This window comes from Ranitomeya variabilis, chromosome 6, assembly GCF_051348905.1.
Source record: "Ranitomeya variabilis isolate aRanVar5 chromosome 6, aRanVar5.hap1, whole genome shotgun sequence".
Lineage (NCBI taxonomy): Eukaryota > Metazoa > Chordata > Amphibia > Anura > Dendrobatidae > Ranitomeya > Ranitomeya variabilis.
The window spans coordinates 12925071-12940466 of NC_135237.1; the positions used below are offsets into that span (position 1 = coordinate 12925071).

Consider the following 15396-nt stretch of genomic DNA (forward strand, 5'->3'; position numbering starts at 1 on the left):
AATGGTCGCCTCATATTTTACCTTTATGGTTGAAATCATAGATGTACTCAGGACACTGGACGGACACCATGCTTCCTGGTTTCCCTTCGGGCCAGCAGACGATTCCATCCCATTCAGACTGACAAAAGCCATCTGCAAAGAGAAGAGTAGGAAGAATTGGAGAGGCCATGACACCACAAATCAGAGACAGAGATCTAAAAAAGCCATTGTATGGAGCCAGAGGGATTGGTGGAGTGGCTCCAGAATGGCTGCTTTGATGGAGCATCTACCACATGTGACAACCTCAGATCTTGTGATTCTGCGACTCTGGATCTTCTGACCCTGGATCCTTGACCTATAAATCTTTCAACTCTGCTTTTCAGGACCATGAATTTGGTATACCTGACTCTTATGATTTCTAATCCTAGAACCAAGGAGTAAACCAGGAGTCAATAGGGACTATAAAATGTAATATTTTATTAAATAGCAAGTAATCATAAAATATGCATACAATATAAATAAGTAGTAAGGTGCAAAAGGATGGGACATGCGGATAGCCACCGGTGCAAGCTGCCCAAACGAGATAGATGGAAAAAATATATATAAAGTGCAAGGCTGCCACAGGTTTGAATCAGTAAGAAAGCTTGTGGTGAACAATCTCCCACAGCATATAGTAAAACAGATATCAGCAGCGCTTACCAAGGTGGGACAGCAGGCACCGGGTAGGATCCAAGTGAACTGAACCCCCGACGCGCGTTTCGCTTCTTCCGGTAGTTTTGCTTTCTCAAGGGGAAGATTTCTAATCTTGTTGCCCTGGAACTTTGGACATTAAATCTTGTAATCCTGGATTTTGTAGCCCTATATCTTGTGACCCTGAAATACAGGGACCCTTCATTTTACGAGCTCTGGATCTTCTGACCCTGGATCTTGAAACACTGGATCTTGTGACTTTCCTAAAGTACAAATGTAATTCTGGCGGTAGACAGTAGACGGCTCCTTGACTATATAGCAATAGATCATAGATTATGCTCGGGCTGTGCATAATGGACCTCTAAGCCACCGTACATCAATGCGGCCTCACCCCTGCCCCATCTCTGGAGGACACCGCACTCTTTGGCCTCTACCGTTATAGGACATTACAAGGGATCTGACATGATAACTCCATTTATAGACTTTTCCCTTTAAGGTCTGTAAAAACTACTGGATATTTTGGTTTCCTGGTTATTAATGATCGGGACTTCACCTCATACTTCATCCTTCCATTACCTGAGGGATAAAAATAACTTTAAGAATCATAAAAGATTGTCAAAGCCTCATATGTTCCAGAAATTTACGAGCTTTTAATACTGCGTCTCAGTGTGAGCCTCCAAATATGATTTCTCCATGGTTTATTGTCATGTAATCTAATCGAATTTAAGAGCGGCGGAGGAGAGGGCAGATAATGAGATCCAAATTAGTCTTCTTCGCTCGATGCTCTAATGGCAGGAGGACATTAATGACCCGGCTCGTGTACAATTAAACTTCTCATATCTGTCACCAAAGAATCAACAGCCACTCAACCAAAGCTGGTACAGACGGGTCCGGGCCTCAGAGGAGGAGAAAGCAGCCCAGGACCACCCTCATGATGACAGCTCAGGATGATGGAAGCTACTTTGTATGAAGATTCAATGCTACAAATATTTACAAAGGTTGAAAATAGACAAGTCCATCAGGTCTGAACCTCCTCAGGTCTGTGATCCTGATACATACCATTGGTAGGACTGATAACGCTGGTAGCACTGGTAGGACTGATAACGTTGGTAGCACTGGTAGTGCTGATAACGTTGGTAGCACTGGTGCTGTTGGTACATTGGCAGGACTATGAGATATGGGAGAATGATATCTAATTGATATCATTTTGATATCTGATGGAATTTCCTATCAGATACAGTTTGGCTCAAAATACTTGCTCAAAACTCAGCCCCCCACCTTTGGCATTCCCCCCAGGCCAAAAGGGAAGTCAAATACATATTGAACAATGGGACATCATTATCCTCCAGTGAAGGCATTTCCTTGGACAAGGCAGACCAATGTTTTTTGTTTTTTTTAATTAGCTCAAGCAAATAAACATTTGAAACTCTCTACGGGGGAAGGGGAGGGGGGGGGGGTTCTGAGAAGGGGCAAAAGGCATAGACCCTGTGTCCCCCAGCACCAAGTCCAGCAATTATCACAGGGGTGTGAACTGTTATGCAGTTACCAGCCAACTGGCTTCCTTTATTGGACTCAGACATATTGGCACCACATATCCCAGGCTCAACAGCACCAGGCTCTGATATATTGAATCTAGAAAATGATGTATAATAAAAGAATACAATATCTCTGAGCCTAGCTGAGCACATAATCAGAATCTGAATTCCTTCCCCCACAAGCCCATACCATGCAGCCACCTCTAGATCTCAGCATTATTGGGTTATAAAGCATGATTTCCAGGAATTAAATAAGGTAGCCATATTTGGTCTCCCTGCAGATAAAATCCAACAGAACCCAGTGGCGCTGCCACCGTCCCATTTAGAGCTTCGGGTGGAAAGTTATGGGCATCCACGGTTCTAGCCAGAAAACCATGTTCTCAGATATGGGAGGAGAGAGGCTGCACAGCCCAGGGAATGGCGCAGCGTGTGGGAGGGTGCAGCCTAGGGGATAATAGGCAGCTCCTCATTTTGACTGAGGTTCTTCTACTGGAAGGAGGCCCATTAGCTGACACAGCCAGAGAATTACGTAACAAAGATTTAGACCTGTGATTCATCAGCGCCTCTCTGTGGTCACATGCTACATCACACGGTAACTGCAATCTATCGGCACCCTACCCTTGTACTACACTCCTGACTGTATACTTGTATATTGTTCTTGTATATATATTCCTGTATATTTCTAGTGCACCTTTCAGCGATTAAATATAAATTAATCTTGGGCTATTTATCTCGATTCACGAATCCCCACGTCCGCACGCTCAGTTGGTTATTATACGCTACCCCGGGGTTGGTTTCTGACCTGATATAAGCCGGCTGTCGGACGGGGCTTATATCTAACGAGGACCTGGTGGCAGCATACCGAACTGTGTTAGTGAGGAACTCTGACAAGCTCCAGAAAGTCTCAATGTGAGCCGAAACGTCGCCATGCCATGTGGGTCTAAATAAAATCCACTTTTTTCACCTTTAAATCTATGGAGCAATGCCTTCCTTTTTACCTTTGTCTAGATAATAGATAGATAATAGATAGATAGATAATAGATGATGATAGATAGATAATAGTTAGAAAGATGATAGATAATAGATAGACAGATGATAGATAGATAGATAGATAGATAGATAATAGATAGATGATAGATAATAGAAAGATGATAGGACAAAGGAAGTGAATTTGAATTTTAGAGAGTACATAGTGCAGACAGCGGCTGTCTAACAATGTCACATGATTGTTTTGATACATTTTGACCATATGTTACATGTGCGGTTACAATATTTTCCGGGACATTTAATAAGGTTTTTTCTTTTTAAAAATCTCCAGGAAATGCTTCAGGGTTGTAACCTCACATGTAACATATGGTGAATACCAGCAATCCTGCTGCAGTATCAGATCGTCCTATATATTCACATTACATTATTGAGCTACTTCATAGAGATAGATAATATACACAGGACCTTGAACAACTCTTAATATCCCATGAACATTTCCACATTTTCCACATTACCCCCAGAAACGTAAATGGATTTTATTGGGATTTTCTGTAAATCAACACAAAGTAACAAGAATTTATGAAGCGTAAAAGAAATTATTCAGGGAGATTTTCTTATTATTTTGCAACTATCTGAACATTGTGAGGTGCATTTGTATCCAGTCTCTGAATCAGTACTTTGCAGGACCACCTTACTCTGCAGTCTTTTGGGGTCTGTGTCTCCAGCTTTCTCTGCAGTCTTTTGGGGTCTGTCTCTCCAGCTTTCTCTGCAGTCTTTTGGGGTCTGTCTCTCCAGCTTTGCACATCTAGAGGTGACATGTTGCCCTTTCTTCTTTGCCCTCTCGCTCAGTGACATTGGATTGAGGCGTCTGTGATCAGTAATTTTCAAGTCTTGTCAAAGATTCTCTGGGATTTGGGTCTGGCTGGTGACTGGGCCATTGACACACATGAATTTGCTCTGATCTAAACCCTCCATTTTGGCTCTGGCGGGAGGTTTAGGGTCGTTATACTGCTGGATGGAGAACCTATGCCCCGGTCCCACGTTTTCCGCAGCCTCTAACAGGTTTTCTTCTAGGATTGCGCTGTATTTAGCTCCATCCATCTTCCCATAACCTCTGACCAGCTTCCCTGCCCCTGCTGAAGAAAAGCCTCCCCACAGCATAATGTTGCCACCACGTGTGATGGTGAGGATGGTGTTTTCAGTGTCATGTGCAGTGTTAGTTTTCCACCACACATAATGTTTTGCATTAGCCAAAGTTCTCCTTTGGTCTCATCTGATCAAAGCCCCTTATTCCACACGCTCGCTGTGTCCCCTACATGGTTTTTTGCAATCTTCAAACATGACTTTTTATGGCTTTCAGAAATGTCCCTCTTCTTGCCGCTCTTCCATAAAGGCCAGATGTGTGGAGTTTATGACTAATAGTTGTCACCTGGACAGATTTTCCCCTGAGCTGTGGATCTCTGCAGCTCCTCAATAGTGACCATGGGCCTCTTAGCTGCTTTTCTCATTAGTGCTCCCCTTGCTTCGGATGTCAGGTTATGTGGACGGCCATGTCTTGGTAGGTTTGCAGTTGTGCCATACTCCCTCCATGTTTAGATGCTGGATTGCACAGTGCTCCATGAGATGTTCACAGCTTTTCTATAACCTAAGTCTGCTTTACTCTTCTCCACTGCTTTATCCCTGACCTGCCTGGTGAGCTCCTTGGTTTTCATGATGTTGTTTGATTCCTAATCTCACACAAACCTCTGAGGCCTTCACAGAACAGCTGTTGTTATACAGAGAGGAAATCACACCCAGGACGCAATGTACTAATTATGTGACTTCTGGGGGCAATTGGGTCAAAAGTTCTCGGGATATGAAGACTTTTTCAAGGCACTGTATATACAGTGAGTACGGAAAGTATTCAGACCTCTTTGAATTTTTTGCTCTTTGTTTCATTGCAGCTATTTGGTAAATAAAAAAAAAATCATTTTTTCCTCATTAATGTACACTCTGCACCCCATCTTGACTGAAAAAAAACAGAAATGTAGAAATTTTTGCAAATTTATTAAAAAAGAAAAACTGAAATATCACATGGTCATACTGTAAGGGTACTGTCACACAGTGGCACTTTTGTCGCTACGACGATACGATCCGTGACGTTCCAGCGATATCCATATGATATCGCTGTGTCTAACACGCTACTGCGATCAGGGACCCTGCTGAGAATCGTACGTCGTAGCAGATCGTTTGGAACTTTATTTCGTCGCTGGATCTCCCGCTGTCATCGCTGGATCGGTGTGTGTGACAGCGATCCAGCGATGCGTTCGCTTGTAACCAGGGTAAACATCGGGTTACTAAGCGCAGGGCCGCGCTTAGTAACCCGATGTTTACCGTGGTTACCAGCGTAAAAGTAAAAAAAACGTACATACTCACATTCCGGTGTCCTTCAGGTCCCTTGTCGTCTGCTTCCCGCTCTGACTGAGTGCCGGCCGTAAAGTAAGAAGAGCAGAGCACAGCGGTGACGTCACCGCTGTGATCTGCTTTCACTTTGCGGCGGCACTCAGTCAGAGCGGGAAGCAGACGACAAGGGACCTGAAGGACACCGGAATGTGAGTATGTACGTTTTTTTTTTTTTAACTTTTACGCTGGTAACCACGGTAAACATCGGGTTACTAAGCGCGGCCCTGCGCTTAGTAACCCTATGTTTACCCTGGTTACCCGGGGACCTCGGCATCGTTGGTCGCTGGAGAGCGGTCTGTGTGACAGCTCCCCAGCGACCACACAACGACTTTCCAACGATCACGGCCAGGTCGTATCGCTGGTCGTGATCGTTGGAAAGTTGCAGAGTGTGACAGTACCCTAAGTCTTCAGCCCCTTTGCTCAGACTCTATTTAAGTCACCTGCTGTCCATTTCCTTGTGATCCTCCTTGAGATGGTTCTCCTCCTTCATTGGAGTCCAGCTGTGTGTAATTAATCTGATAGGACTTGATTTGGAAAGGCGCACACCTGTCTATATAAGACCTCACAGCTCACAGTGCATGTCAGACCAAAGGAGAATCATGAGGCCAAAGGAACTGGCCAAGGAGCTCAGAGACAGAATCGTGGTACAGATCTGGCCAAGGTTACAACAGAATGTCTGCAGTACTCAAGGTTCCTAAGAGCACAGTGGCCTCCATAATCCTTAGATGGACGAATTTTGGGACCACCAGAAGTCTTCCTAGACCTGGACATCCAGCCAAACTGAGCAATCGTGGGAGAAGAGCCTTGGTGAGAGGTAAAGAAGAACCCCAAGATCACTGTGGCTGAGCTCCAGAGATGCAGTAGGGAGATGGGAGAAAGTTCCACAAAGTCAACTATCACTGCAGCTCTCCACCAGTCAGGCCTTTATGGCAGAGTGGCCCGACGGAAGCCTCTACTCAGTGCAAGACATCTGAAAGCTGCATAGAGTTTGCTAAAAAAACACATGAAGGACTCCCAGACTATGAGAAATAAGATCCTCTGGTCTGATGAGATGAAGATAGACCTTTGTGGTGATAATTCTAAGCGGTATGGGTGGAGAAAACCAGGCACTGCTCATCACCTGCCCAATACAATCCCTACAGTGAAGCATGGTGGTGGCAGCATCATGCTATGGGGGTGCAGAGTGTAAAATAATGAGAAAAAAATGAATTTTTATTGAATTTACCAAATGGCTGCAATGAAACAAAGCGTGAAAAATGTAAAGGAGTCTGAATACTTTCCGCACCCACTGTAGATAGACAGACAGATTTAACATACACAGTACAGACCAAAAGTTTGGACACACCTTGTCATTTAAAGATTTTTCTTTACTTTCATGACTATGAAAATTGTACATTCACACTGAAGTCATCAAAACTATGAATTAACACATGTGGAATTATATACTTAACAAAAAAGTGTGAAACAACTGAAATTATGTCTTATATTCTAGGTTCTTCAAAGTAGCCACCTTTTGCTTTGATGACTGCTTTGCACACTCTTGGCATTCTCTTGATGAGCTTCAAGAGGTAGTCACCGGGAATGGTCTTCCAACAATCTTGAAGGAGTTCCCAGAGATGCTTAGCACTTGTTGGCCCTTTTGCCTTCACTCTGGGGTCCAGCTCACCCCATCTCGATTGGGTTCAGGTCTGGTGACTGTGGAGGCCAGGTCATCTGGCGTAGCACCCCATCACTCTCCTTCTTGGTCAAATAGCCCTTACACAGCCTGGAGGTGTGTTTGGGGTCATTGTCCTGTTGAAAAATAAATGATGGTCCAACTAAACGCAAACCGGATGGAATAGCATGCCGCTACAAGATGCTGTGGTAGCCATGCTGGTTCAGTATGCCTTAAATTTTGAATAAATCCCCAACAGTGTCACCAGCAAAGCCCCCCCACACCATCACACCTCCTCCTCCATGCTTCACGGTGGGAACCAGGCATGTAGAGTCCATCCGTTCACCTTTTCTGCTTCGCACAAAGACACGGTGGTTGGAACCAAAGATCTCAAATTTGGACTCCTCAGACCAAAGCACAGATTTCCACTGGTCTAATGTCCATTCCTTGTGTTCTTTAGCCCAAACAAGTCTCTTCTGCTTGTTGCCTGTCCTTAGCAGTGGTTTCCTAGCAGCTATTTTACCATGAAGGCCTGCTGCACAAAGTCTCCTCTTAACAGTTGTTGTAGAGATGTGTCTGCTGCTAGAACTCTGTGTGGCATTGACCTGGTCTCTGATCTGAGCTGCTGTTAACCTGCGATTTCTGAGGCTGGTGACTCGGATAAACTCATCCTCAGAAGCAGAGGTGACTCTTGGTCTTCCTTTCCTGGGGTAGTCCTCATGTGAGCCAGTTTCTTTGTAGCACTTGATGGTTTTTGCCACTGCACTTGGGGACACTTTCAAAGTTTTCCCAATTTTTCGGACTGACTGACCTTCATTTCTTAAAGTAATGATGGCCACGCGTTTTTCTTTACTTAGCTGCTTTTTTCTTGCCACAATACAAATTCTAACAGTCTATTCAGTAGGACTATCAGCTGTGTATCCACCAGACTTCTGCACAACACAACTGATGGTCCCAGCACCATTTATAAGGCAAGAAATCCCACTTATTAAACCTGACAGGGCACACCTGTGAAGTGAAGACCATTCCCGGTGACTACCTCTTGAAGCTCATCAAGAGAATGCCAAGAGTGTGCAAAGCAGTCATCAAAGCAAAAGGTGGCTACTTGGAAGAACGTAGAATATAAGACATGATTTCAGTTGTTTCACACTTTTTTGTTAAGTATATAATTCCACGTGTTAATTCATAGTTTTGATGCCTTCAGTGCGAATGTACAATTTTCATAGTCATGAAAATACAGAAAAATCTTTAAATGAGAAGGTGTGTCCAAACTTTTGGTCTGTACTGTATATATATATACACTCACAGCCTAGGTGTAATGAAGGCTGACATGTGCGTGACACAATGTAACCATTCCCTGCAAAGTGTCCACTACACGGAACACAGCTGTCACCATGGAAACATATTATCCCGGTGATTGATCAATGAACCGACCCCGTGTCGCCCACGTCCCTCATCATCATCAACACCGGACTGTACGCTCATAAATCACAGGAAAGACAGACTGCGCAAAAGAGAGAGAAAGAGAGAAAGAAAGATGATGAAGTGGAAGGAAGAGTGGACGAATCATATCTGCTGTCGATATCTTCAGGGGAATCTGTCAGCAAATTTTTACTATTCTATCTGACACCAGCATCATGTAAGGGCAGAGACCCTGATTCCAGTGATGTGTCACTGACACAGCTGCTTGCTGTATTTTGATGCAATCAAAGTTTTCTCTGCTGCAGATTTAGCAGAGCTCAAATGCTAAGCTGTGTATAACTCCTCCCACACCACTGATTGGCAGCTCCCTGTGTATAACCCCACCCACACCACTGATTGGCAGCGTCTTGTGTATAACCCCGCCCACACCACTTATTAGTAGCTTTCTGTGTATAACCCCGCCAAAACCACTGATTGGCAGCTTTCTGTGTATAACTCCACCCACAACACTGATTGGCAGATTCCTGTGTATAATCCCGCCCACACCACTAATTGGCAGCTTTCTGTGTGTAACTCCACCCACACCACTGATTGGCAGCTTCCTGTGTATAACCCCACCCACAGCACTGATTGGCAGCTTTCTGTGTACTCTATTGACAGAAAGCTGCCAATCAGTGGTGGGGGTGGGGTTACACAGAGCAGAAGGACTACATTGCAGGTGGCAGCTAGTCCTGCAGTGATAATCTCCTGCTGATAAAACACTGATTGTACTGAAAAAACAACACACAGCCAGTAAGTGATACATTGCTGGAATTGGGGTTTCATCTCCTATATCGTGCTGCTCTCAGATTACATTGCAAAAAGCTGCTGACACATTCCTTTTAGTCCGCCTTTGAGGACTTTTTCTTTTTTTTGCTCAGATGCATCCGGAATTTGGAGCTCAAAACAATGTTTGCAGCTGAGTTTCGTCCCTAAGGCTGTGTGTACACGTTGCAGATTTTTCGCGTTTTTTTTGGGATAAAAACGCTATAAAACTGCAAAAAAACAGCATACAATATGCATCCCATCATTTAGAATGAATTCTGCAATTTTTGTGCACATGATGCGGTTTTTTTTCCGTGAAAAAAACGCATCGCGGTAAAAACGCAGCATGTTCATTAATTTTGCGGTTTTTTTGCGGATTTCCCACTATAAAATGCATTGAGAAATGTCTGGAAAAAAACGCACCAAAAACGCGGCAAAAACGCACAAAAACCGCATGCAGATTTCTTGCAGAAAATTTCAGGTTTTTCTCAAGAATTTTCTGAAAGAAATCCTGCACGTGTGCACATAGCCTAAATGTCGCGCTGTTTGCCTTGTATATAAGCTCCGCACTGTTTATTGCCGGCTCTAGAATTAACTGATAATCTGCCAGTGAGCCGGCTCTGACGTTCCCTGGGTTACTCTCCGATGATTTATGACCGCAGACCTCATTACAGATGAATGTGCCTAGAAACAAAGAACATGTAAAAGACAAATGTACAAGGAAATCCAAATAAATGCATTTAAGTTAAAAAAATAAGTCTTTCCCCAGCGGTGCGGGCCGCTGTATCACTGATGTGATGTCACCTGTGTACATGGACGGACGTCTCCACCTCTGAACATCGGCCTCTATGGATCCAACGACGCCGGTAAACACAATAAGACTCAGGATACAATGTAACAGTCAGGGGTCACCGGCGCCCGGCACCCATAAATGCTCGCCGTCATCCACGTGGGAAGCCTGGGAGCGCGCCCGTTTCTATGTGGGACCTTCCTGGAGGCTCCAATAAAACCGGATTGTAAAGTTCTCCAGATACGACATGAAGAGAAGAGTAACACTGGGACGACATGGTGGGAAGGCGAGAAGTCAAGATGGCGGACACCGCGAGGACATGAGGCTGGGCGGTCATACATGAAGATTCTGCAGGATTACATCTGGACTCATCCGGGAATCCATATAGGAACGTCTCCTGCGACATCACTATCATCTATGTCATTTACACATCGATTTCAAAGGAAATATTCTTAAAAAAAATCATATATATTTAAGATAGATAGATAATAGATAGATAGATAATAGATAGATAGATACATAGATAGATAGATAATAGATAGATAGATACATAGATAGATAGATACATAGATACAATAGATAGATAGATAATAGATAGATACAATAGATAGATAGATAGATAGATAGATAGATAGATAGATAGATAGATAGATAATAGAGAGATAGATAGATAGATAGATAATATAGAGATAGATAGATAGATAATAGATAGATAATAGAGAGATAATAGAGAGATAGATAATAGAGAGATAATAGAGAGATAGATAATAGAGAGATAATAGAGAGATAGATAATAGAGAGATAATAGAGAGATAGATAATAGAGAGATAGATACAATAGATAGATAGATAGATAGATAGATAGATAGATAGATAGATAGATAGATAGATAGATAGAAGCAAAGCGGACAATTCATCTGCCGTTTACTGTAGAATCACTGCAGGAGCCGACAGGATAGAAGAGACGCATTACATACAGTAATTACACATAGAATAGGTAGATATATAGATGTCAGTGACAAATACAATTAGTGCAGTGTGTGTGCAGCTTACTGTACATGTATTTAATTAATAAAATATTGTTTGTCGGAAAAAAAATGTAGTGGGCTCCTGCGCAATTTTCACAGCCAGCAGAGGGAAAGCCGACAGCTGAGGGCCGATGTTTATAGCCTGGGAAGGGGGTAATACCCATAGAGCCTCCCAGGCTATTACTATCAATTCACAACTGTATATTTAGCCTTTACTGGATATTAAAATAGTGGACCCTAAAAAAAAATGAAGTAGGGTCCCCTTATAATTAATAACCAGCAAAGGCTATGCAGACAGCTGCGGGTTGATATTAATAGTAGTGATGAGCGAATATACTCGTTATTCGAGATTTCTCCAGCACGCTGAATGATTTACATGTGTTAGCCAGCATAAGTACATGTGAGGATTCCCTAGCAACCAGGCAACCCCCACATGTACTTATGTTGGCTAACAGATGTAAATCATTCAGCTGCGGCAAGAAAAACTAAATCTCCGAGCACTAAAAAATACTCTGAGGACCCCCGAGCGTGCTCGAGAAATCTCGAGTAACGAGTATATTCGCTCATCACTAATTAATAGCCTAGGAAGGGGCCATGGATCTTGCCCCTCAGGCTAAAAACATCAGCTCTCACCTGCCCCAGAAAAGGCGCATCTCTAAGATGTGCAGTTCTGACACTTAGCCTCGCTCTTCGTACAGATCACCTTCACTTGCCAAAGCTACAGGGCAAGTGGGGGTGATCTGTACGCAGGAGATGAATTGCCGGCTTATTAAAGGACACCAGTGAATACAAATCAGACAGAACTCTCATGGTCCGAGTGCTGAGCGATTTTTTTGTCACACCCATAGGCTTGCATTGGCAAGTCTCGGCGCCAATCACAGCATGCTACTATTTTACATGCACGTCGAATACGCCCGAGAAAATAAACGGTGATGTGAGCGGCCGCATAGATTAACACTGGGCCGAGTGCTATGCACCTGTATTGTACGGTAGTGTGACTCCGGCCTTACCATGAAAGCTGCTTATCTCGGCTCATACATATCTGCCTGGTGGTCACATACCCCGCTAATATCAGTGTGAAAGCTGCTTATCTCGGCTCATACCTGTCTGCCTGCTTGTCACATACCCTGCTAATATCAGTGTGAAAGCTGCTCATCTCGGCTCATACCTGTCAGCCTGCTGGTCACATACCCCGCTAACATCAGTGTGAAAGCTGCTTATCTCGGCTCATACCTGTCAGCCTGCTGGTCACATACCCCGCTAACTTCAGTGTGAAAACTGCTTATCTCGGCTCATACCTGTCTGCCTGCTTGTCACATACCCCGCTAACATCAGTGTGAAAACTGCTTATCTCGGCTCATACCTGTCTTCCTGCTTGTCACATACCCCGCTAACATCAGTGTGAAAGCTGCTTATCTCGGCTCATACCTGTCAGCCTGCTGGTCACATACCCCGCTAACTTCAGTGTGAAAACTGCTTATCTCGGCTCATACCTGTCTGCCTGCTTGTCACATACCCCGCTAACATCAGTGTGAAAACTGCTTATCTCGGCTCATACCTGTCTGCCTGCTTGTCACATACCCCTCTAACATCAGTGTGAAAGCTGCTTATCTCGGCTCATACCTGTCTGCCTGCTTGTCACATACCCCGCTAATATCAGTGTGAAAGCTGCTCATCTCGGCTCATACCTGTCAGCCTGCTGGTCACATACCCCGCTAACATCAGTGTGAAAACTGCTTATTTCGGCTCATACCTGTCTGCCTGCTTGTCACATACCCCGCTAACATCAGTGTGAAAGCTGCTCATCTCGGCTCATATCTGTCAGCCTGCTGGTCACATACCCCGCTAACATCAGTGTGAAAACTGCTTATCTCGGCTCATACATATCTGCCTGCTTGTCACATACCCCTCTAACATCAGTGTGAAAGCTGCTTATCTCGGCTCATATCTGTCAGTCTGCTGGTCACATACCCCGATAATATCAGTGTGAAAGCTGCTTATCTCAGCTCATATCTGTCAGCCTGCTGGTCACATACCCCGCTAACATCAGTGTGAAAACTGCTTATCTTGGCTCATATCTGTCAGCCTGCTGGTCACATACCCCGCTAACTTCAGTGTGAAAACTGCTTATCTTGGCTCATATCTGTCAGCCTGCTGGTCACATACCCGCTAACATCAGTGTGAAAACTGCTTATCTCGGCTCATACCCGTCTGCCTGCTTGTCACATACCCCTCTAACATCAGTGTGAAAGCTGCTTATCTCGGCTCATATCTGTCAGTCTGCTGGTCACATACCCCGATAATATCAGTGTGAAAGCTGCTTATCTCGGCTCATATCTGTCAGCCTGCTGGTCACATACCCCGCTAACATCAGTGTGAAAACTGCTTATCTCGGCTCATACCTGTCTGCCTGCTTGTCACATACCCCTCTAACATCAGTGTGAAAGCTGCTAATCTCGGCTCATACCTGTTAGCCTGGCGGTCACATATCCCACTAATATCAGTGTGAAAGCTGCTTTTCTCGGCTCATATCTGTCAGCCTGCTGGTCACATACCCCACTAATATCAGTGTGAAAGCTGCTTATCTCGGCTCATACCTGTCAGCCTGGTGGTCACACACCCCGCTAATATCAGTGTGAAAGCTGCTTATCTCGGCTCATATCTGTCTGCCTGCTAATCACATACCCAGCTAATATCAGTGTGAAAGCTGCTTATCTCGGCTCATACCTGTCAGCCTGGTGGTCACACACCCCGCTAATATCAGTGTGAAAGCTGCTTATCTCGGCTCATATCTGTCTGCCTGCTAATCACATACCCAGCTAATATCAGTGTGAAAGCTGCTTATCTCGGCTCATATCTGTCTGCCTGCTAATCACATACCCAGCTAATATCAGTGTGAAAGCTGCTTATCTCGGCTCATATCTGTCTGCCTGCTAATCACATACCCAGCTAATATCAGTGTGAAAGCTGCTTATCTCGGCTCATACCTGTCTGCCTGCTAATCACATACCCAGCTAATATCAGTGTGAAAGCTGCTTATCTCGGCTCATACCTGTCAGCCTGGTGGTCACACACCCCGCTAATATCAGTGTGAAAGCTGCTTATCTCGGCTCATATCTGTCTGCCTGCTAATCACATACCCAGCTAATATCAGTGTGAAAGCTGCTTATCTCGGCTCATACCTGTCTGCCTGCTTGTCACATACCCCGCTAATATCAGTGTGAAAACTGCTTGTCTCGGCTCATACCTGTCTGCCTGCTTGTCACATACCCCGCTAATATCAGTGTGAAAGCTGCTTATCTCCGCTCGTACCTGTCTGCCTGGTGGTCACATACCCCGCTAATATCAGTGTGAAAGCTGCTTATCTCCGCTCATACCTGTCTGCCTGCTTGTCACATACCCCGCTAATATCAGTGTGAAAGCTGCTCATCTCGGCTCATACCTGTCAGCCTGCTGGTCACATACCCCGCTAATATCAGTGTGAAAGCTGCTTATCAAGGCTCATACATATCTGCCTACTGATCAGAGACATTGCTAAAATATCGCAAAATCTGCACAAAAACTTGAGGCAAGCATAAAAGGAACAATACTGAGCCAAAACGTTGCCCCTTTTATAAAGTTGTATTTGGTGAATCAGTAGAAACATCTGCCTACCCTAAGCTGCGTCCACAGCGGCGAACACAAAAAAAGAAGCCACAGGCAATATAAAGGAAAAATAAGGTGCAAACAAAAAAGACACAAAAGGTACAAACACGCAATAATGAATGGCCCTAAGACTAGCGAAAAAGACGAAATCTGCAAGTGACGGAGCAGCATGGAGGCGCACAAGGCGTACGCATGGGGCTGGCAGAACTTGATGGATTTCTACCGTTCTGGACATTTCTGGATTGGAGAAGGCTGGGTCCATTGAACACTCAATGACAAAGTGTCTAAAAGTTTTTTATTTTGCAATATTCTGGAAGAACACAAGACACTTAATAACAAGAGCTACAATCCCCAGCATGCCCTGATAACCACTGTCTATGACAGCATGCTGGGAGTTGTAGTTCTGCGACACCTGGAGGTG

The 15396-nt window shown here is 44.4% G+C and overlaps 1 protein-coding gene across 1 annotated transcript in view; it reads right to left on the bottom strand.

Annotated features, from left to right (window-relative positions):
* PTH1R (parathyroid hormone 1 receptor) overlaps positions 1 to 15396 on the bottom strand; it is a 247940-nt gene that overhangs the window by 67498 nt on the left and 165046 nt on the right. Inside the window, exon 3 of the mRNA XM_077267851.1 lies at positions 22 to 132. Within this exon, the coding sequence (XP_077123966.1) occupies positions 22 to 132 (111 nt within the window). The remainder of the gene's footprint in view (positions 1 to 21; positions 133 to 15396) is intronic.